General features: G+C 32.0%; 2 protein-coding genes and 1 pseudogene across 2 annotated transcripts; 2 read left to right on the forward strand and 1 right to left on the reverse strand.

Moving 5' to 3' along the window:
- Positions 1-3,799: 3,799 nt before the first annotated feature.
- LOC105130000 (3-ketoacyl-CoA synthase 11-like) lies at positions 3,800-6,501 on the forward strand. The gene is made up of 2 exons (XM_011032302.1): positions 3,800-4,723; positions 5,673-6,501. Exons 1-2 carry the CDS (start codon positions 3,932-3,934, stop codon positions 6,453-6,455), a joined length of 1,575 nt encoding a protein of 524 aa, XP_011030604.1. The 5' UTR covers positions 3,800-3,931; the 3' UTR covers positions 6,456-6,501.
- Positions 6,502-11,875: 5,374 nt separating this feature from the next.
- On the forward strand, positions 11,876-14,145 carry LOC105130001 (3-ketoacyl-CoA synthase 19-like). Its single transcript, XM_011032303.1, has 2 exons — positions 11,876-12,792; positions 13,040-14,145. The coding sequence occupies exons 1-2, from the start codon at positions 12,019-12,021 to the stop codon at positions 13,823-13,825; spliced, it is 1,560 nt and encodes a 519-aa protein (XP_011030605.1). The 5' UTR covers positions 11,876-12,018; the 3' UTR covers positions 13,826-14,145.
- A 5,145-nt stretch (positions 14,146-19,290) lies between these two features.
- On the reverse strand, positions 19,291-23,339 carry LOC105130064 (armadillo repeat-containing protein LFR-like; annotated as a pseudogene).
- Between the last annotated feature and the right edge of the window lie 1,495 nt (positions 23,340-24,834).

Genomic DNA, 24,834 nt, shown 5'->3' on the forward strand with positions numbered 1-24,834 from the left:
ATTAATTTTTTTAAAAATATTTTTAAAATATAAAAATAAACAACAATTGGAACCTTATTAAGAACGCGAGGGTTCTTGGGAAAAAAATCCCATGAATATCCTTCGAAGTTCTGTCAGCATATCATATCAAGAGCAGCATAACCAATTGTGCCTAAACCCCCTTGCAGTTTCATGTGGTAAATTTCCCAAACAGTTGGTGGGCATTGGAGAAAGGTTTGTTCAAATTCAATTTTCGGGAAGAAGCAACCCAGACGTCAGGCTTCTGTGGCCTTCGGCAGCAGAACCAAAAATATCTCAACAGACCACCTTGTAATAGATACCACGTCATATGACTGGGAAAGATGATCGGTCCCATGAGGAAAGGTCTGGAAGAATTAATGGAGTTCACCGAGGGTTCGAGGGTCGTTTCCGTCATTCAAAATATAAAAATAAAAAAGGTTGTGCCAAGAACAATAAGTTGGGTTCTTAAAAATAATAATATTGTGCTCCACTCTCAGGTCATTTGCCAACTATGTAAGCCTCTTTATAATCTAGTTTTCTGGCATGGCTGTATTAATGGGTAATTGATGTTCGTGTCCATTGGCAAGCAAGTTAGGCACCTGGAAAATTGTTGAGGTCCCAAATCTCACACGTTACCTAGGCATGCTTATTGGTTGGTTGAGAGTACAGCAATAATTATTTTTTAAAAAAATATATATTAAAATAATATATTTTTATTTTTTAAAAAAATATATTTAATACTAACCTATAAAAATATTAAAAAATAATAATTTTTGAAGACAAATAGTGTCAATCGTATTCTCAGCGCTCTCTCTAGGCTCGATAGGGCTGCTCTCTGGGACCCGTTTTTGTGACGTCTGTGCACTCGAAATAGCCCGAACATTTAAATTTCTGTGAGAATTTTCAAACTCTTCCAACTAGGAGGGTGGAAGCTAAGGCCAATGGCAGTTTGTTGACTTCGAAGTAACATTAATTAACAAAACACTAGAACAGCCCGGTGCTCGCCGGTTCACACACAGACTCTATTTGGCATTCCCCCCCCTTTTTTTCAGTCACGAAGGTTCTGATTTTTCAGGTTTATCCTTTTACAGTGTATTGTATCGAGCTAATATTGGCCTTAATGGTTTGTTCTGATGAACATAATCGAGTGATCTCAAGGTGTAAAAAAAAGAAAGATATTTAATAGGTTCTTGATTTTGCAGAAAGAATGTTCAAGATTTATGTTTTTCAAATAATTAAAAATTATGGGACTAGAATTGACATATAAAAAAATGACAGCCCTCATTGGCAGTTTTGTCTCTAAATAGAAAAACAAAAAGAAATCAAGCACGCAGACTGAGAAGATAAAAGAGGGAGAGATGGAAAAGAAGAACGGGTTATTAGAGTCAGCTCTTGTCTTCATAGAAAGCAATCCTCATAAAGGCGATTTCAATGTTATTAAAGACGGTCGCCATCAAAGCTATGAGGAAGTTGCTCACGTCTTCTCAGTTGCTCGAAAATATAGTTATAATTATTTTAAAATAATAATTTTTAAATAATAATTTTTATTTTTAAAAAATTATTTTAAACATTAACATATTAAAATAATCTAAATTATATTACAAAAAATATTTTTTAAAACAAATAATTTTTTTAAAAACACGAAAAAAATCATGTTCCCAAATATTTCCAATGAGAACGTTGCATGTGCCAGTCATATTTTAGACGGGCTTCAATTATTTCATTTTGTACGTGTTACACGTGCCAGATATATTTTTTTATTAATTTAATTTTTATTTCTTTAATAATATTTTAATTCAATATCAAATCCCAATCCCATGTCATCCAAGCCCAATGAAAGGCCAAACTTCTTCTTTTTTTTTTTTTTTTTTTTCTCACATTGAGTGTCAACCATGTTTTCTTCACGTAAAATAAATTCTTTTTTTTTTTCTCACATTGAGTGCCAACCATGTTTTCTTCACGTAAAATAAATTTTGTTCAGTTTAATTTGATGTATTTTGGACTCAATTAAGGTTATTTTAGGCTGGGAAACTGTTTCCTTTATGTTTCAGGGGTCCTTTTTAATGTTAAAATAGGTTGAAGGACGACTCTTTTTTTTAAGTTAAAATCCTACAACTTAGTTTTTCAACCAACTGATGATCGGAATCTAAAACCATAGAGGACACGTCGTCCCTTTACATGGCAGATGGTGGACGAGACTCAGCCAAGATTGAAACTATTACAATAAATTAGTTAGAAAAATGTTTGAAATGTCTGTCCTGATTGGTCTTTATCAAAATAAATAAATTTAAAAACTTCATGCAGTATTACCTCATAAAACATCTTTTAATCTTTACATTCTTTTGAATAAGATTATATAATTTTTTTTAATCAGTAAACGCTCTTTTTCGTACAACTCTTTGTATTATCTTTCTTTTATTATTTCTTTAAATTTTATACAAGTGCTTTGTATATATCACTACTTTTAACATCGTAAAATTCAAAAAATTAATTTTAAAAAATAAAGTTAATGAACCGATCAAGTTCATTGTCGGATTAATGAGTTTTGCGTGATGCCGTTGTTAGTTTAAAATGTTCTCGTTTAAAAGTATTAAAAAAAATTAAATACTAGGGTCTTTATTTTGCCTTGAATGAATAAACTACTTGGTTTTATTATGAATTTATACTTTTTTTTTGTTTTTTAAAAATTATTTCTAACTCGCCAAAATGTTGCTGACACTTGTATTCTGTACTCGCAGCGAGGCTGGGCAACGGAACTAGATCAAACTAATAATTAATGCCTTATCTACTGACCTTGACTTTGGTTTCTAGTGACTCCTTGCTGGTCGACGTTTCATTGTTTATTTTTTTTGCTTTGTTTTCTTATTTTAAAAAATTTAAATTAGTTTTTATTTTAAATTAATATTTCCATATTATTTTGATATATTGTTAAAATAAATTTTAAAAATTAAAAAATATATTATTTTAATAAATTTTTTTAAAAAACAACCATCATAATTTCATCATAAAAATATAAAACAGTCATATTTGAAGCGACCAGTGTTTAATTTGATTCCAGTGCATGCATCCATCCATACATACATAAGCATGTGTAATTGTAATTTGCCTTTATGCGTGACACGTGCTCATATTTACGTGCACATGACCAGAAATTATATAATCGTATCAGGCTATCTGCCCCCCCCCCCCCCCCCCCCCCCCCCCCCCCCCCCCCCCCCCGCCCTTTCTCTCTCTAGATATGTGTTCACAGTCATCCGCTTTCCCTAACGTACCATATCTAAAGTAGACGAATGAAAAGGAGAGAAAAATAGAAAACGGAGGAAGAAGGCAGTCAAAATATCATAATCTTCGATCTGCCCACAGTCCATTAACATAGATATAATAATAATTATAATAATAACAACTTGGACACCGAATATCCTTCTTTCTTTCTTTTAAGATAAGAATATATGTCTGATAAATATATGGAGATAAACTGTGATATTGTTTACCACGTTTATATTGAAAATACTCGGCATCAACCCCATGGCAGGTGTGGCCCAAGCGGACACGTTGCCTGCTCCGTGGTCACCATTGGGTAGGAGTGGCAAGGTTCGAAATTAGATTTGCTCAAGCTGACCTAATTGAGGAAACATGAAAAGAAAATAGTATTTTATTTGTGTACAAAATGAATACCTGTATTTCGTAGCTGGCAAATTGAATGCCATGGCGGGTGAACAATTAAAAGTTCGTTGGGGTAGTTGCATCCTCCCGAGAACTACCCTCTCTCTCGATGCACTCTCTTTAAAATCCGATACATTTCTTCCCTTTTGGCAGCACAGTTTTCTCTCCTCTTTCTCCTCCTCCATTTAGCCTTCTGGAGCCTCTTCGTTTTCGTGCATTCAGGCCAAGACTTTGCGTTTTTTTAGGTTATTTAATAAGTGCCCCGGAAATGGCAGAGGATCAGAGCAAACAAAGACTGGGACCAGAATCAGTCACGGTTCATGATAGGGAACCAGCTGGAACGAAGAGAAACACCCTCCCAAACTTTCTTCTATCAGTTAAACTCAAATATGTGAAACTTGGTTATCATTACTTAATCTCCAATGCCATGTTTCTCCTGCTTATTCCACTCCTATTCATTGCATCAGCTCATCTTTCAACTCTTACTATCCAAGATTTCGTCCAGCTTTGGAACCACCTCAAATTCAATTTTGTCTCAGTAACTGTTTGCTCAGGCCTTCTAGTTTTCTTGGCTACCCTTTACTTCACCAGCCGTCCTAGAAAAATATACTTGTTGGATTTTGCATGTTACAAGCCAGAACCCGCTCGAATGTGCACCAGAGAGAATTTCGTGGAGAAATCAGCACTAACAGGCAGCTTCAGTGAAGAGAACCTAGCCTTTCAAAAGAAGATTATTGAGAGGTCTGGTTTAGGACAAAATACTTACTTCCCTGAGGCAGTGATGCGGATGACACCAAGGCCGGGCATGGAGGACGCAAGGAAGGAGGCTGAGATGGTGATGTTTGGAGCCATTGATGAGCTCCTGGCCAAAACTGGGGTTAAAGCTAAGGAAATAGGCATTCTTATAGTGAATTGCAGTTTGTTCAATCCCACCCCGTCTCTCTCTGCCATGGTAGTCAATCACTACAGACTCAGGGGGAACATTTTGAGCTATAATCTTGGTGGTATGGGTTGCAGTGCTGGGCTCATCTCTATTGATCTTGCCAAGCAGCTACTGCAGGTATGAAAACTTGAACATCCTTCCTTTTTTTTTTTTTAAAGTTAAATTCTTCAATCTGTTCTTCTTAATTAGTCTCTAGAATGGGGAGACAACTGACAGGAGCATGGTACTTATGGATATCTGATACAAAGGGAGCAGTTCCCTAAATAATATCGTGGCATTCACAAGATGTCCAGCTGGTATTCTTAGGTGATAACATGCAATTTCAAGTATTCATACATGGATATTATCTATCGATTATTTATTATTTTGAAATAGATAATAGATATTTGAAGAATACATAAATATATTAAATAATAAAAATAAAAATATTACACACGCACGCACGTGTTTAATACATATAAATATACTTTTGGTTAGATTACAGACGGGTTTTAGATCGGAATCACACCCTACTCATTATAAGTAAGATAATAATTTTTAAAATATACACCTGTTCGGGTCGGAATCATCAACTTAGAATTAAAATGACATCAATACTAAGTGATAAGCCTATATGTATAGTGAGTTTGAATTAAAGACGGGAGTTGTCATCTAATTTAAAAAGAAAAGGTAGACTTCGAGCAATAAATGATAGTCCCACACAACGACTACAGGTCTGGGAAAATGATGTTTCATACTACTGCATTTATTATAGCTTAGGTAGCAGTTTATAGACGCCCTTCATAAATAGAAGAAAAGAAAGCACCAACAAAAAATAGTGGTCCTCCGGCTGAGTTGATGCGGGGAATATTCATTTGAGATATATCCAGCTGTGTGATTAATACTCTTTTCATGAAATTGAAGCTCACCTGCAAGTTGGGTTCTGCAGATATATACAAGTTGTATGTTATGAACTAATGATCAGCATGGAGAATATCATTTCTCTGTTAAATATTGCAACTGGTGTTTCAGAAGCTGTGTGATTAATGAGATAAGCTATAGTGTCTTTCACTTTTTGTTGTAACAGGTGCATCCCAATTCCTATGCTCTAGTGATCAGTATGGAGAACATCACTCTTAATTGGTACTGCGGCAACGACCGGTCCATGCTTGTCTCCAACTGCTTATTCCGTATGGGTGGAGCTGCAATCCTTCTCTCCAACCGATCATCCGATCGCCGCCGCTCAAAGTATCAACTAATCCACACTGTTCGAACACACAAGGGGGCTGATGATAAGTGTTATAATTGTGTGTTCCAAAAAGAGGATAACACCAGAAGAGTTGGTGTTTCGCTTTCTAAGGACCTAATGGCTGTTGCTGGAGAAGCCCTTAAAACTAACATCACAACACTAGGACCTTTAGTCCTTCCCATGTCAGAGCAACTCCTATTTTTCGCTACTTTAGTAGGAAGAAAGATCTTCAAAATGAAGATAAAACCATACATTCCCGATTTCAAGTTGGCTTTTGAGCACTTCTGCATCCATGCTGGAGGGAGAGCTGTGTTAGATGAACTAGAGAAAAATCTTGAGCTCTCTGACTGGCACATGGAGCCTTCAAGGATGACTCTTTATAGGTTTGGTAACACTTCTAGTAGCTCTTTGTGGTATGAATTGGCTTACTCTGAGGCCAAAGGGAGAATCAGGAAGGGTGATAGGACTTGGCAGATTGCTTTCGGTTCAGGATTCAAGTGTAACAGTGCAGTGTGGCATGCATTGAGGACAATCAATCCGGCCAAAGAGAAGAATCCTTGGATTGATGAAATTGATGAATTCCCTGTTCATGTGCCTAAAGTGCTGCCTATCGCCTCTTGAATCTCTCTCTCTCTCTCTCTCTTGAAGAATGGATCGATTGTTATATGTAAGTGAAGTGCGATATATGAAGTGACCATTGACTATTTTCTCCTTTTCTGTTCTTTGGTTGCGTTCTATTTACTTTTTTAAGATAATATTTAAACCTGCTTGCGAGTTTTCCAACTGTTTCCGTAGATTTTAAAATTAATAATTATATAAATTTTTAATAATTTTAAAAAAATTTATATATAAAAAATAATAAAATTCATAATCAATCAGAATATGAATATTGTAATTATAAAAATTAAAAAAAATGACTTATATTGAAAAAAATAATATTTTTAAAGGAGTTGTTTGCAGTTTAAATAAAATTCATAATCAATCGAATAAAAATATTTTTAAAGGAGTTGTTTGCAGTTTAGGACGGGAGAGTTAAAATGAGAAAGAAAAAAAAATATAGGAGGACATAGTGGTGATATATTAACTATTACTGATAGAATCACTAACTGACATCTTATATTTGTGATTCCATGGTAATTCTAATTGTAAATTGGTCATGTCATTACATGGAGATTTTAATTTGAATCTTTCGGTCATTCCGTAGGTGAAATCGCTCATAAAAACTTCCACATCATCGAGTTGTTTTTTTTTTAATTTTATATATTTTGTCTATAATTTAGTCAGTATATACCAATTAAATTACCGATAGATTAGTATTTGTCGGTAATTATCATAAAAATTTACCTATAAAATTATTATGTCAGTAATTTTGTTGGTTTTAGATGAATTTCTGGTAGTGATATTGAATCGACTAAGATTTACTAAAGTTAACATGTAAAATCTACGTTCCTGGTAATGAAACCGTAAGAACCTCATAAAAAGCAAATAAAAAAAGATATTGAAGTCTATTTATCACTTAGCTCAATGATGAATAATAAAATTTAAAAAATAAATTAAAAAAGATAAAAATATCGACTCAACTCGATTAACCTGTTAAACTTAGATCATGAGATTGAGATAATCCAATAAAAAATAAATTAAAATAAATTATAAATCATAACTCTTAATTAAATCAACATTTAAGGATGAAACCAGAAGAAAATTAATTTGAAAAGGAATAAAAAAGCACAAGTCAACCTAATATAATTTATCAAATCTTTGATCCATATAATGAGCCTAAGATAAACTCATAAAAAATAAATTAAAATAAATTATAAAATTTAATTCTCAGCCAATCAAAATAATAAAATATAAAATTATAAAAAATTAATTATAAAAAATTAAAAAAAAAACTCAAATAACCTTTAAATATCTTATCACTCATGTCATAAAACTAATATGATATAAAGTAAAACGCAGTTAGTAGCAAGAAAAGAGGAAGAGTAGTAAAAATACGATATATGAAAGATTACTCAAGTGCGTGTAATGGCACATGCTACCTGGAGAGTGATTCGAGTTTGAAAGTATCTAGCATATCATTTATAAGCCAACATTTAACAGGCCCAGAAACCTAATCATTATGGGCCTTAGACAGCACGAGCCCATCTCAAACTATAAAGAGGGCATCTGGGGAAGGAAAGCAACGTGCCTTGTAAAACAAAATAGAGGTTAGGTACAGGAAAATAGATTTTTCAATATTAGAGCTCAAAGGGATCGTTCAACCACATAGGCATTTATAAATTAAATTAATGTCGATAGTCTATGGATACAAATGCACAACATCAAGATTACCTAAGTGTTATAAATCATTAATTTATAAATCATTAGCAACCGCCCATTAAGCTAGTGAAATGAAATATAAATCATTAATTTAAAAAAAATAATGATTTTAGATTTTCTAATATGATTGTGTTGCTTTTAAATATGAGGAGAGCCCCATCCTTGAAAAAGTATGATATATTCACTCATGGACATTTAAAAAAAAATAAAGAACAAAAAGTTATCTTTTACGTATTGATTCAGGTGGGTAACCAATTTATTTTTTACGTCATATTTTTAGTTTGAAGTCAAGAAAAAATTACAATATTTTTATAACATGATTTTATATATTTTTTGTGAATATTATAAAGTAATTTATTTTAAATAATTGTAATATTTCCATTCAAACCCAGTTTTTGATCCACCACCTTTTAAAAATTATAGGAGAATATCCGGGTAAGAAAAAAAAACCTTTAAATATCTAGATTCGAACCAATTGATAAAACAACATAATACCACTTAAAATTAAATATTATATAGAATGAATTTGGGATTAATTTACTCGTAACCGCACTCCAAAACTCAAATTTTTATTTTGTACGATTGTCTAGATGTGTAAGAAAATTGAGTCATTTAAATACAAACTTTTAAGTACCCAATCACAGTAGTATAAATGAATTTTTGGTGCCCAAGTCACAGTATTTTTTAAAAATGATTTCTGATGGGGTTCAGATATTTACTCGTGAGATTTTGGATAAGATTTATATCTTAAATAATTAATTAATTTTTTATTATTTATGATTTGATTAATTTTTTCTAATCAAAACAAACGGTGGCTAATGCTTGATTCCTATAAAAGATTTCTTTTGATAATTTAAAGATTTTTTAAAGCTTAGGTAAGTATTGCTAGAGAAAAGGTACAATTTTGTTGTAGAAAGGAAATTTAAAAATAAATATGTAATAGGGAGTTGTAAAAAAATTGGAACTTTCCTTTAAGGAAGGATTTTTATGCTTTCTTTTATAGCATATGACTTGTCTGTTTTTGAATGAAATGTGTCAAAATATAAATAAAATATCTATAATTCATTATAATAAAATATAAATAAAATATCTATGACTTATTATAATAAAATATTATTAACTTGTAAAAGAGTAAGCTACTAATCATAAAGTCTAAGATTCTAGAAGTCCAAAAAGTAGGGATGAGTCGAAAAAATAAAAAATAGATTAAATTGAAAAAATTAAAAAAAATAATTAAAAAATCAAATCATAAAAAAAAATTAAAATTTTAAAAAACTAACAATTTGATTTGATTTTAATTTTATAATTCTAAAATAAAAAATGAATTGAAATAAAAAATTTGTTTGGTTTGATTTTGATTTTATAATTATAAAATAAAAAATGAATTGAAATAAAAAATAAAAAAATCAAGCCAAATACAAAAATCCGAGTCAAATTAAAAAAAATAATTTTTGTATTAAAATAACTAAACCAAATTTGATTGATTTTGATTTTTTAAAAAACACTAGTTTGGTTATTTTTTTAATAAAAATTAAACTAAACTAAAAATAATTATCTCTATAAAAAAACATAAACTTAATATTTGATTAAATCTAAAAATATTAGATTTGACAATTTACTAGATTTATAACTACTTAAATTTAATATATTAACATATCACCTTATTTTTAGCTTTTTTTCAAAAAAAAACAACTAAGATTAAAACAAAACAGGTGGAAAAAAAATAATATTTTTAATTTTTTATTAATAATAATAATATTAAAATCATTTAATTTAAAGTTTTATAGATTTAATTTTTTAAAGTTTAATTTGTGAGTTTTTTGTAATGTTAATAAATATTTTTTAAATTTATTAATGATGATAATATTAATAAAAATAATAATAATTTTTAATTTTACTGATAAATTAAGATACATGGTTGTTTTTTAATATTAATAATATTTTTTTAAAAATTTATTAATTATTATTTTAATAATATTAATTATAATAAAAATAATAATAATTTTAATAAAAACAATAATAATATTGTACTTATCTACCCAAAGTTTACAACACCGAACCCAAAAATCTTTGTCAAGCAAAGAACTACCACGGTGTTTGAATGAAATGACAGTCCAAGAAACAAAGGACGTATTCAGCGGTCTGCATTCTATCATGGCGCCGCGGCCCCATTAATACCCTCAACTATACAAATCATAACAATTCACCCATCGTACCGACATCATCATTTAACCACTGCCCTTTTATCTCCTCTCTTCTCTGTTTTTGTGCTCCCTTTCAGCATATTTTGTTTTTGTTTTCTTTTTAATTGTTTAAAATTAAATTAATTTTAAAAATAAAATAAAAAAATAAAGCACGAAAAAAAATAAAAATTAGTCTGTTAGTAAATTAACCTGCAAACCTGTGAATCATGTAATTTGAGCTCACATATCAAATCAATAAACGGAGATTTCATTATGATTATAATTTTTTATTTAATTATATAATAATAAAAATAAATAATTATAAAATTGAATATTAATATATTTTTTAAAACCCGAATAATTTTATTAAAAAATCAAAATTAATTATAAAACTGAATTCATAATTAACTCAATATCTATAAATATAATTAAAAAAAAAATTAAACTTTCTAAATTCGTGAGGAATGTCAACCAGCCTAACATGCAAATAAATTCATAAATTTTATAAATTTTAATAACATGTTTTTTTTCTAAATTATATTTTTTTTAACTATATAAGAAACAAATAAATGATAATAAACTCAAATTCAATTAAAAAAACACCTCCTCAAACCCATAAATAAATATAACTTGAGTTATCCAAGTAAATCTGCAAATTACTTCAACCTTATAAAAAAATAAATTATAATATTTAATTTTAAATTACTTTAATATAAATAAATGAAAAATATTAAAAAAAAAATCAAAAAGCAATACACAGATTACTGTAATCCACGGGGTAATAGATCTGAATAAGCAGTAGTTTCCACTATAGCTTTCTGTTAATTATAAAAAACCAATAAGCAAAGCGAGAGCAGAGAGAACATCTCATGTAATTTTGCTATAAAAAAAATTAATAGCAAAGGCTAAAACTGTATGCTTTAAAAAAAAAGAAAAAAAGAAAAAGTGGACAATGGACGACGTGGTTTTGTCCCACAGGGGCTTGTGCTGAAATCGTTTCAGCCTAGCTTAAGTTTAATTTCCCATTAATTCTTCTGCTAATTCTCGTGCATCTTTTAATCCCCGAGCTAAACTCAACAGAACACTCATTACCCAAAAACTTTCACTCAAAGGGTTAGTTCGAGTTTCTTCGCAGATTGTTGAAAATATGAAGGATAATTGTTTTGTTACTATTGATTGCGTCTTCATCAAAATAGATAGTTTTAAATTGTGTTAGTGGTTTTTTTTAAAATATATTAAAATAATATTTTATTAATATTTTTTAAATTAATTTTTCATATTAACATATAAGAAAAAATTATTTAAAATAAAAAAATTATTAAAAAAAAAAAACCAGGGCCACGCCGCAATAGTTAACACTCCCATAATGTCGTGGACGTGTTGGGTGCTTTTTTATTGGCTATTAACTCGGCTGAGTTAGAACCGGATTACCTATTAAAAACCAGTTTTAGCTGGTCAAAATCCTGGTTAATAATTCAAGTAGTAACCTAACCGATTCAAGCTTTGAATTTTGAATTTCCTACATTAATCTATCCGGTTGGCAAAGTTTTATAAATATGGTAAAAAAAATAAAAAAAAATGTAGTACAAGCACACCACTCGTATATAAAAGACACCGAAGGTTCGAACTTTGATCACTGAATTGAGGTGTTGCCAATTGAACTTCATTGGTACTGGTAGATTATGGCAGATGAGAAGAAACAAAACCTGGAAAACAAACCTGTGTTGCCTCAACCTCTACCCGAAAGGAAGAAAAACACCTTACCAAACTTCTTTTTATCTCTTAAGCTCAAATGTGTGAAACTTGGTTACCACTACTTGGTTTCCAATGCCATGTACCTCATGCTTATGCCAGTACTTTGCGCGATTTTTGCTCATCTTTCAACATTCACAGTTGATGAGCTTTGGAATCAATTCAAATTCAATTTTGTGACAGTAGTTCTTTCCTCAACCTCAATTGTTTTTACTGCTACACTCTACTTCATGAGCCGTCCAAGAAAAGTTTACTTGGTAGATTTTTCATGTTACAAGCCCGGACCAGCTCATATAACATCTAGAGAACTCTTCATGCAGTTATCTGCAGCGTCCGAGATTTTCACAGAGCAAAGCTTAGCTTTTCAAAAGAAAATCCTAGAGAAATCGGGCTATGGTGAAATGACCTATGCTCCAAAAGGCTTGATGCGTGTCCCGCCAGACCAGTCCATGGCTGAATCCTGGAGGGAATCAGAGATGGTGATGTTCGGAGCAATTGATGATCTCTTGGCCAAAACAAGGGTGAAGCCTAGAGACATAGGAATACTTGTGGTGAATAGCAGTTTGTTCAATCCCACGCCGTCTCTCTCAGCTAGAGTTGTGAATCACTACAAGCTTAGAGGGAACATTTTGAGCTATAATCTTGGTGGTATGGGCTGCAGTGCAGGACTTATTTCTATTGATCTTGCCAAAGACCTTTTACAGGTTTGTTACTTCAAATGGCAAACTTTTAAGGTTTTTAAGGTGCCGCTTTCGGATTTAGCAATTTAATTTGAATTATTTGAAGACGGTTGATATATAGCATGATTTGCACACATGTATGATATTCTTAAAATTAAGCACAAGTTTGTACATATTTTAAATGTACGTGTCAAAAGGTCCCAGGTTTAAATATTTCCTTTATATTATAAAAGTAATAATAATTACAAGGATTGACACTTCACTGTACCAGGTGCATCCCAACTCCTATGCCCTAGTGGTGAGCACCGAGAACATTTCTCGCAACTGGTATTTTGGCAATGACCGATCGATGCTTGTCACCAACTGCCTCTTCCGTATGGGAGCAGCCGCAGCCCTCCTATCCAACCGGACATTTGATCGTCGTCGCTCGAAGTATCAACTTATCCGTACTGTACGTACACATAAGGGTGCAGATGATAAGTCCTTCAACTGTGTCTTGCAACGAGAGGATCTTGACACCCAAAGAGTTGGCGTCTCTCTCTCAAAAGACCTAATGGCTATAGCTGGAGAAGCCCTTAAAACGAATATAACCACTCTGGGCCCATTAGTTCTTCCAGTCTCCGAACAACTTCTATTCTTTGTAACCTTAGTTGCCAAAAAAATCTTCAAGATGAAGATAAAACCATATATTCCTGATTTCAAGTTGGCATTTGAGCACTTCTGCATCCACGCGGGAGGAAGAGGTGTGTTGGATGAGCTTGAGAAAAATCTTGAGCTCACTGAATGGCATATGGAGCCATCAAGAATGACTCTTTATAGGTTTGGAAATACCTCTAGCAGTTCTTTGTGGTATGAATTGGCGTACTCCGAGGCCAAGGGAAGGATCAAGAAGGGGGACAGAATTTGGCAAATAGGTTTTGGTTCAGGATTTAAGTGCAACAGTGCCGTGTGGCGTGCTATAAGAGCTATCGACCCGGCCAAAGAGAAGAATCCTTGGATGGATGAGATTGATGACTTTCCAGTTCGTGTGCCTAGAGTGGCACCCCTTGTTTATTAAAAACATCATCTCGGAAAAAAGGTCATCGTCCGTCGTTATTATCATTTCAATCGGCGATATTATGTTATTATCCGAATGCAGGAGTAATTATTAACATGAAATAAAAATGTTATTTTCACATCTCTTTTGGTGTCGAAATATAACATTATTGAAATTGGTCTTATAATGTAATGGTTCTAGCTATATGTTTTCACGTTTCCTTGTGCAATCCTGTTGTATCACCGATCGGGTCCGATGTTTATTTATTATCCTGTGGTCAAATTGGTGTTTAGTGGGATTCTTGCCCGCTATTTTTATTCCAATAAATATCGGCTTATATATATATATATATAAATTTTTCATGACTTTAAAAAGATTGAGCTTTTAAAATCTTATTTGTGTTTGTTTATATATATATATATATGTGGTGCTGGCTGGCTAGCTAGTTGCTATCTCTAATATTTCAGACAACTCATTCATGAATGACATTCTCTCACAAAATTTTGTTCTATAAAATGTAATGGCTGTATCTCTAATTTGGATTATATTGAATCAACCTGTGCAATATGCAATTCAGACCAATCAATTTGGTTAAAATGATATTTTTTAATTATTTTTTTAAAAAAATTTCTTTGAATGGTTTTGAATTCAAGTCAACCGACGTTTCTACTGAATTTAAAACCGGTTTGAGTAAAGCTGAAATTCATGAATTTTTTTAATCAAGGCATTTTAATTTACAATCAAAATGAAGGAAGTTAATTACATTATTCACTCCATCCCATCACATTAATTACGTGCTACTAAACCGAGCGATAAAATACACATGCATGCATTTTACGAGTTGGGACGCTTTGGAGTGTTCTCCAATAAAATAATTGAGCTTAATGATAAAATTAACCAGAGAAAATAATTTAACTATTAGTGGTGATCGGAGAGAGATAAAAATTGTATGTGCTTTCGAGACAAAAATAAGGAAAGAGTCGAAAGACTGGAAGCTAAATCTTAGTCGCTGAATGTAAACTTTACCCTTCAAAACACAAATTTTGCAGGGTAATTATTACATACCCTCCTATAATTCTCCACTTTAACAAGAACGAAACAAAGAAAAATAATTTTATTAACTACAATTTCTAGCCCTATTAACCACTGCCAAACATACTAACTCATAGGATTTTCGAGAGGAGACCTAAAGCTAAGATTTCAGAAGAGATAAGGATGAGAACTTGGGAATTAGGCGGATATTATTTCTCATCATATGTAGTTTTAAGATGAACATCGAAAATGTGGTGCAACTAATGCACTAGAAATTGTAATTGTGCAACAGTATATCTAAGAGATATTTACATGATGACAAAGGCAGAACAACAACAGAGGTGCAATTTAATGGAAAACAAAAACCCTCGAAGAAGATATTTAAGAATTGACTAGTTTTCAACTCAACTCGGCAAGTAGCGTCTTCAGATATGTATATCACATTGACTATATATAGTTGTTAAGATTAAACAGTCTTCTAGATATATAAACAAAGACTTGCAGAAAAAGATATGGTGGAGTACATACGACCATGATAAATATGTGAAGTCTTCCCGTCTCACACGCTAAGCAAAGAAGGAAAAGGTAACTCATAAAATACCACTAGGTTTTGTGAAGTTGGTGGCATGGAGCATCACATTAATCAGTGGCCGGCATATTAATTATGTATCCAGTACGTCTAAGATCATTTATAGAAACGAAACCCACTTGTGAATAAGACCTAGAATTATGGAGTGCAAGTTTCCTGGATATTTGTTCCAGGACCATATGGCTAAATATTAACTAATAGTACCGTCCCGCACATGAGTACAAAATAGATCTCAGGCCACCGTACCCTCGATCTATTGATTATTCTCGACAACAAAACAAAAAAATTAAATTTCAGGCCTGCTTCGCTTCATATGGGCTCCACTCTACTCAAAGATCTATTTATCTATCAACCACAAACTACAACAACCCAAGAAAAAAAATCAATTAAAACATAAACATTTAATATGATTGAGATTGATAAAATTGTATAATATAAGTTTAATTAGTCTGTGATTAAAATGATGCTAAGTCTGTGTTAATACTGAAACGATGGTGTGTAACTTGGGTGGCATGAATTTGCTTGACTTATTAATAGAAAGGAAAAGAAGAGAAGAAAAGAAGGGAGTAGCATTCACTTTCAATGAATGTGCTGCTGAATAAGCAAACTTAATTTCTTGGCTACCAAGTCCAACTCTTAAGATCACTTTCAATGAATGTGCTGCTGAATAAAAATATACAATACTATTATTGACCATGTCTTTTGATTTCAAGACTTGTTAGCGCCGAAAGGAGGAATATTGCAATTCAAAGGTTAACAATCAATCCCCCCTGGGCTTGTAATAACCTGCACTACTTCACTTCCGGTTAACTAAAAACATAAACTTTGATGTCTTGCACACATGGGCAAACATTCACTTCTCCGAACAAACATTGCTGGACCGGTTAAACCCAAACCCACCTGTCTCCTACACTTTAAATTCATGGTTTCATGAGTTGAGGTGAATATGTAGGATGTACTGGAAAGTATTTTTTTATTTGAAAAATATATTAAAATAATATTTTTTTAATTTTTTATGTAAATATAACAAAATAATTTAAAAACATTAAAAAATAACTTAAAATAAAAAAATTAATTTTTCATAAAAGTATTTTTCAACCATATAACACAAACAAATGGGCTATAGAGAAAAATATTCATGGGTGTATGTGTTTCTTTCTTTGTTTTTGGTTTTTTCTTTAGGATTGCAAACTCTAATACTCTAACACCGAATCATAGTACATATTCGGAGCTTGGAGGGAAATGAAAATAAAAATTTAATATGATTTAATGTTAAACGTATCTTTTAAAACAATATTCAAATTTGTTTTGACACATTGGATAGAAACAATTAATTAGCAAATGTAAATGGAATTAATTACTTAATTATCATTAGCAATTGATGAATTGAGGGGTGGCATTGTGAAATATTTGTTATGCTTAATTGACAATGAATTAATACGCTTAGAATAAAATAATTAAAAAAAGAACTGAGATTTCCTCTTTTTAAAAACTCAACAACCAATTAAAGCTTTCGATTATCAAGCATTATTTTTAATGATGCCACTTCTGACTCGTAACTCAAAATTTCCTCCCGTAGCCTAATTTAGCTCAACTACGAGCTCCAGAGCTGTCTTCCCGTTGTCGTGTTTCTTTTCTTGTTAAAATAAATTTTCCTAGTTTCTCTTAAACGAATTTTATGAACTGAGTTTTTTTTCCTTCATGATTTAACTAAACCAAATATAAAATATTGCAGTAAATGGTATTAGGTCTATTTAAGGGTATAATTATAATTGTTTTTTAAAGTATTTATCGTGTTGAAATATATTAAAATAATATTTTTTTTATTTTTTAAAAAATTATTTTTAAGATTAGCACATCAAAATAATTCAAAATATATAAAAAAATAATTTTTAATAAAAAATAATTTACACCACATTTCTAAATATTATATATAATATAGGGATTGATGCATTACATCCTTTGGTTGATTATAAATCAAGCTTTTTATAATGTACCATTTTAGTTCTTGAATTTCTCAACATTTATTCTAACATTTATTCTAGTCCCTGTTATAATTTTATTTAAAAAATGGTACTTAGTTGGAAGTTTTTTAATCCTTGTATTATTAAAAAATATTGTTTAGTTCTCATGATAAAAAACTTTTTGCAATTAAGTTCTTGCACGATTACTTTTAATCAGGTAATGGTTCATCAATTTTTTTTTTTTATGGAATGCTTACAAAATTATGAGTCGTCATGATTGTAATTGTTCATTACATTAAAATTTTAAAAATTAAACAATCAATTATTCATTATTCCCGACTAATTATATACAAAATCGATGCTCCGCTGTGCTCCAACAGGAACAAAATGGTAGTAAAATTATAGCTTTCCACAACTAAGATAGTTTATTCAAATTCCACTTAAATAATCTTATGCGTTGGGATGGAGATCATGATAGGTTTAGATAACGTTAGTTATAATGGTTATATCTTAAAGTGTTTTATTTAGAAATATATTAAAATAATTTTTATTTTTTTATTTTTTAAAATTCTTTTTTGATATTAATATAATCTAAAAATTAAAAATAAAATAAAATAAAAAATAAAAAATTAATTCTTTAAGAAAGATATTTCTTCCCCACCGGTGATAATAAAAATTTTGCAATTCAAATCTGATCACACATTAGAGAGGTTAAGAAAATAAAAAAAAACGCTGACACAGTAGCACCTACTTTAAAGGAAACAGTGTTTTTTCTCTTAGGGGAAAAAAAAGGTTGAAGGTTATTTGAGAATGTAAATATAATTATTTTTTAAAATATTTTTTATATTGAAATATATTAAAATAATATTTTTTAATTTTTTAAAAATTATTTTTAAAATTAGCACATTAAAATAATCTAAAATATATAAAATGATTATTTTTAACAAAAAATAAATTTTTTAGAAACGTTTCCAAACACTACATAAACAAGTTATGTTTGGTTTGATTGACGGGGAATAATAAAAAATAAAATAAAATTAATGCAGGAAAGAAAGAAGTTTTGAAGAAAAAAAACTAAGAATTAAAAGTGAAAAAGCTAGGAAAAAAAAGAATTTAGAAAAAAATCTTATTACTTTTGTTTAATCATCAAAATTGTCTTAAATACTGAAAAAAATATAATTCTAAAACATTCAATTATTTTATTCAACCCATCAATTAGTTATCTAACATAAATAACTCAAATAAATAAAATAAAATAAATTCCAATAAATGCAATCTCCCGACCGAAAAATAATAAGCTATGCCATTCTACATCGTCTCTGTTGTATTTTTATGTAGTATGTGGTGCGGTCCAGTGTCCTTACCATTCAGTTTTATGTATTCTTATTTATCAAAAAGTCAAGGCTGGACTATTATACATCGTACACGTCTGTATACTTTTGTAATCTATAGTGTAGGTCAGTGCCCTTACTATTTAGCAACTTTATGCATTGTCATTTTTAGTTTGTTTATCATAGCATTCTTTTAAATTTTAAATATTTTTTTTATTAAAATTTATATTTTTATATTCTAGATATTTTAGTATGCTTTTATTAAAAATATCTTTTTAAAAAAAAATATTATTTTAATATATTTATAAATAAAAAATACTTTAAACCAGTCCAATCCCAAAATATATGTGTCAAAGTTGACGCCGCTTGTACTTGAGAGGGCTAAGTTTACAAACCGACTCTTCATGGGGAACACAGACATGGTGCACGAGCATAGCAACAAACAACGAGGTCGGGTAAAAAATGCTTCGATTTCTGATTACAAGCGACACCTAATGTAAGTTGGCATTTACAAAATCTAAACCTTAATCATGTTTCAGTACATGGTCCAGAGCTGAAAAAGCTTTCCAATCACACACCCCAAACACCACGAGCTGCTGTGAATTGGTTGCTTGTTGTGGATGTTAATTCATGCAATATTCTGGCAAATATATCAGGATATCTTGTATCTGGGCAGAGAATCTCCGCAAACGCATTCTTGTATTCTAACAGCAAGGCCTTGTTCTGTGGCTCAGAGACCAGACTATCCAATATCATTGCGCTTTCCAACAAACCTCTGATACATGATGCAGCACTTTAATCACTTTAATTAGCAATCGATCAGCTGCCCTGAATTTAATAAATTTTACACCAAAAATGTCATGTCTGCTACCCGGTAAATTATTGACAAATTTTTTTGCCATGGCATTCTTTTCATCATGTTATTCGTAATTTTTTTTACCATCACTCACTAGCAAGCTTCAATCTGCAATCCACATTAACTTCTGCAAGTTTGTAAACAGTGCCAACAGCAGCTGTTTGGGCATCAATTGCAGGTGAGCTCATAAGATCTGCTAAACGCTTCTGTATTTGCAACGATCATCGGCCATCAGTATGAATTTATGCAAAGACGTCATACAACAAGCACCATCAACCTGTGGGAAAAAGGGAAGAAGGAAAGGTTCACTGTGAGGACCTATTGTCAAACGCCCTGGTAATTCAGCAGCTGCGCAGTGCCAGGCTTTTAACTGCAGATCCCAGCATCCCCATAACTGCTTGCACTGTACATAGTTCTCTGCTTGATAATGCAATTAACAAACTTATCAAGCATAATGTAGAATAAAAAATTGATCTCTGAAGCAATAATAAATAAAATTTCTCACGTTATTTTGATGTAAGATAGCTTTGACAAGCTAAAAATTTAGAGATCAAGCAACGGGGCCAAATTTCCAATTGTCTCGACGGCATTCGCTACGAGTTCCTCGTACTCTGTCCTGTGAAAACCTAGTAGCATTTAAGACAGAAAATAAACATCTAATTTCTGCATCAGTATTATATGGTTCAAGCAAGGAAAAGAGATCTAGAATATCGCCAGTCCTCAACACATACATAATGCACAAAAAAATTCAAAAATACCGTAAGCTAAGCGCTCCATACAAGGAATTACAATTAAACTGCCATTGACAAAACCAAGCAAGCAAGCAAAGAGAAGCTACAAAACTTAAATTACTTGCACTGTAGCAATAAATTACTCAAAAGGAAAAACTGAGAAACAAAATGGGAGTGGCGGGTTGAGGAAATAACTCAGGGATGTGCTAGGAGGGAAGAACAGGGTCATGGATAATTTGCACTTTGTCTATAATATCCGCCCTGATATGCTCTTCCTTGTCATAAAGCAAATTAAAGCGTTGCTAAAGGCTGTGATGATGTTAAATGAGTAAAAAAAAAAAGGAACCCTGTTTTCTGAGATCAGATCCTAAACTGGTAATTGTGAAACTAGAAACAAATAATCATCGCCTTTAATGATAACTTGAGCCTTTGATGTGTTAAGATTAGAACCCACTTAAACTACCCAGAGGTCCAAACTCGTCTCGTTATATTACCAGATGATTCAATGGATTATTTAAGCTACAAGGAAACTATGAGCAATCAAAACAAGTGATTTTCTTCATGTGGCTTTGGAATACGGCTTTTCTTAAATCTGTTTGGATTTGCTTGAAAAATATTTAGTGGAACACCGAGTACAAAGTGATTGTTGAAACTCTACATAATTAACACGGGTCCCAATGAAACAAGGGCCTTGTGACCTTAAGCCATAGAGAACATCGCTAGTCACTCCGTAACCTAGTCTCCTCCACATTCCCAATTTAATGATGCATCGGCCCTCTTTCTTCTAAATGCTACATCGGCACAGAATACTTTGGAGACCTGAGAGAACTTTCCCTCATTTAGAAGTAGTAATATCCTATATACATGTGTGTGTGTGTGTGTGTGTGTGTGTGTGTGTGTGTGTGTGTGTGTGTGTGTGTGTGTGTGTGTGTGTGTGTGTGTGTGTGTGTACAAGTTTCACAGACAAGTATCAATTAAACAAGGGACAGGACAAACAATTTTATAAACTCAAGCTTATGTTTCAGGAATATAATTTCATTGACTTAACTCCCTTTGCATCCAACCTAGAAGGCTAACCTTTAGCTTGCAACAGCACTTTCTTTTCTTCCCTCAGGAAATGTCTAATCACAAAACATCAAAATCCAAAATTCCCTTACAATATTAAACTATGTAGCAGACAATGGCATTCTACCGGCAGGAAAAGAAGAGCAAACACAAGAACAGTGACAAATGCAAATGACTTCGCACAACCTCAATCAACGATCAAATGTACTTTAGCCATTCAAGAATCATAAGGTTGAAACTACAAGCTCAGCATCCTCTCTCAAGTATTTGAAAGCATAATTGGTGCAGATATCTTTCTAAGCATCTTCATATTTACATCACCAGAAATAAGTTCGATTTCATATGCTGTACTTGTGTATTTGCGAAGCCTTTCGTCAAAATAACCATTTTTCTCTTGCTGTGATCAAGGGACAGAGGGAAGACAGAAGAAGAGCAAAACAAAACAAAAAATAATTTACCATTACAACAATGTGCGATTATCTGACCACCTTTGATAATTCACACCTTGAACCAATACACTACAATCCCCTAGGTGCTGTGTTTGCATTGTTTCACTTTCCCAGTTCAATTTGTTAGGCTTTAATGATATCTTAATCTCATAACAGACTATTTTCAACAATGCAAAACCAGAAAGAATAGCCCTGATATCATAAAATAGAATCAAGAGATGTGAACCAACTTAGAAAAAAGCTTTTTTTTTTCTTTTTTTTTTTGTATGTGAAGGTGAATGTATATGCAGAGTTCTATGGCTCTATTCTCCAAAGATATTTGCCGACTCACAAGTACAGGGATATCTCTATCTTTCTCAACCAAATCCTAACATCATAAACTCAAGGTCAAATCACATATTTAAACACTCGTGATTCTTGCAACCTCCGGCATACCAAAGCATGAATACATTGGTTGCAATAAGAGAAGAGCTAGATCTTTGTTTCATGAACTCCCATTTGCACATCACATGCAGTGTTCTCTCTTTTCATTCAGGGGTCATGAACCTGAAATCTCATGTATGTACCTTAACAGTCACGGGCCCTTGTAGGTCTTGGAAAACGGTGAAATAGAATATTAAGATTTGGGAAGACTTGTAAATTGAAAAAGAAAATAGAAACAGGAAAAGAATTCTTGTCTAAATCGACTTCCAATTTCCAGAGCATACAAGGCAATCTTCACTTTTTCACATTCCAATGCACAATTACATGCACGTCGAGTTTTCTTCCCGCAGTGTTAGCTCAAAAGCTCAAGGATCCAATGAGGCTTCTCATCAATCTGAGCATGATTTTAATAACCCTAAACAACCTAAATGTTAAGTGTCTTCATCTCTACATATTCTGCAGATTGTCACTGGATATAGTCCATACTGGTTACCAAATCCTGTAGTGAACAAATGGGCACCCAATGCTCTAACCCTAAGCGTCTTCTGGAGTTCTTTAGGAAGCGCAATATCAAGCCAATCATCTATCCGTTTTCGTTTTAACACATCATTATTTGCACCAAATTTACACCTAAATAACTTGCATTCAATCAAGTCCAGACTTTTACTGGAATATTCATTAAATAATTCCACAAACCCTGAGATTTTAAAAGTGTGAGTAAAGCTAGGTAAATACAACTTGAAGAAGACCATCAAGCAAGCCAGATATTTTAGCGGGAGTCTTTGAGCATGTCTTCTTTGAAAGAAAGCAACGTGAGAGCGTTGAGTGCCCATGTCTCTCTCCGGTGATTCGTCTTTCTTCTTCCTTTAAACTCGCATTATTCCACAAACTGCTAACATCACATTTTTTTTTATCATTTTTCCTGTCAAATCCACAAGTTCTATTAATTACTCCTGGAGTTCATCAAGGCTGATACCCTTTTGATTCAACTTGTACCACAGAATCTGCAGTAGGTGAGACGGCTGCACAGTCACTTGTGCTGCCGAAGGGACGCCCTCTCTCAGGAGCTGGGGCTATAGAGCCGCCCCCGGACATGTCTTGGTCCAGCTTCTACATCAGTTTGTGTGTCAATCGGTCTTGTTTGGCTATCGCGATTGGGTCGGCGACCGCGGGGTCCATTTTTAAGGGCAGTTGGGCAGGGGAGGTTTATTGACCCGGATTCGATTTTATTTTAATGGTTTGGGCTTTTACTTTGCTGGATCATCGGGCATTGCGGCCTTCATGAGTGGGTTTCAGAGATTTGCCACATAATGAATCTTTGATCATTTTGCTTTTCCAAGTCGTGATTTTTTACACGGAAGGTTCTTTATCTTTATTTCCTTAACATTAACAAAAACAAAAACAAAAAAAAAAACAAAAAACTATTATCTAGTATTTTTATTTATTTTAAAAAGACTTATATAAGGTATTAATTCTTGTTTCTTTCTTACTTATATTGTTTTTAAAAAATATATATTTTGATAAATGAAAGAGTTAATATTTTCAAATAATTTATTTTAATTTCTTAAAAATACTTAAATTTAAGTTAGATTCTTAATGATAATTTTAGTACAAGTAATAAAATAAGAAATTACCGACTAGCTGAGCTATTTTAGTCCCAATATAATATAATAATTCTAAACTAAATAGTTTAATATATTTTAGCTCGTGTTTGGCATTAAGGGCAGGCTGTAGTTATAGCTGTAGATAAAGGTTATTGATAAGAACATGCCATCGAAAATGTATTTGCACTGATATATCCAAAATTACAAGATTAATGGTGTCAAAAGCAAACCCGCAGCGAAGAAACTCTACAAATCTCGGCCTTTTAGCATGGACCTCAGGCGAGTACATGCAAAAGAGTTGGGCTAACTAAAGGAGGGGATGGTGCATTTGGGGTCCAACAATGGTATTTTGTTTATAAAATTGGATGGAATAACAAGTCAAGAAAGTTGAATTTTAAATATTGTTATTTTATTTTTTAAAAAATACTTTGAATTATAATAACAAACACAGACACGTAAAGAAAAATGTCACTTTCCTATCCCCTGCGTTCTTCCCCCCTCTGAAGGGGAAGTGGGGGCATGGTAATTCTCCTGATGATCTTTTAAAAATGAATGGTAGGGTCTCATGATAAAGATAATATTGTAAAACACTCTCATCTCAATCGTGAGTTGTTTCTCTTTCTTTTAAGTTTGTTTTCTTTCACTATAACGTATTTTTTATCAACCAAGTTCTTTCAAGTGAGGCACGTAAGAGTAAATTCGACAAATATATCTTTATTTTTCTGTGCTAGGAAAGCGAGATGTAATACTTCGATGAGTGTATCCATGTTGTTGATAGTATATCTGAAAAGCTAATTTATTGCTTACATCATTTAATCCTAGAATAAAAGGTGAGTGTGTTAGGAAGATTAATCAGCAAAGAAAATCACAGTCGATCATATTTGTTCGACGCATTAAATTATTCATTGTATATATTATATTATTGTAGGGGGTGGATAAACATATGGATGTCATCGGGGTCGTAATGGCCCTGAAAAGGGTGGGTC

The sequence above is a fragment of the Populus euphratica genome, unplaced genomic scaffold, assembly GCF_000495115.2.
Source record: "Populus euphratica unplaced genomic scaffold, PopEup_1.0 scaffold17.1, whole genome shotgun sequence".
In the NCBI taxonomy this organism is placed as follows: domain Eukaryota; kingdom Viridiplantae; phylum Streptophyta; class Magnoliopsida; order Malpighiales; family Salicaceae; genus Populus; species Populus euphratica.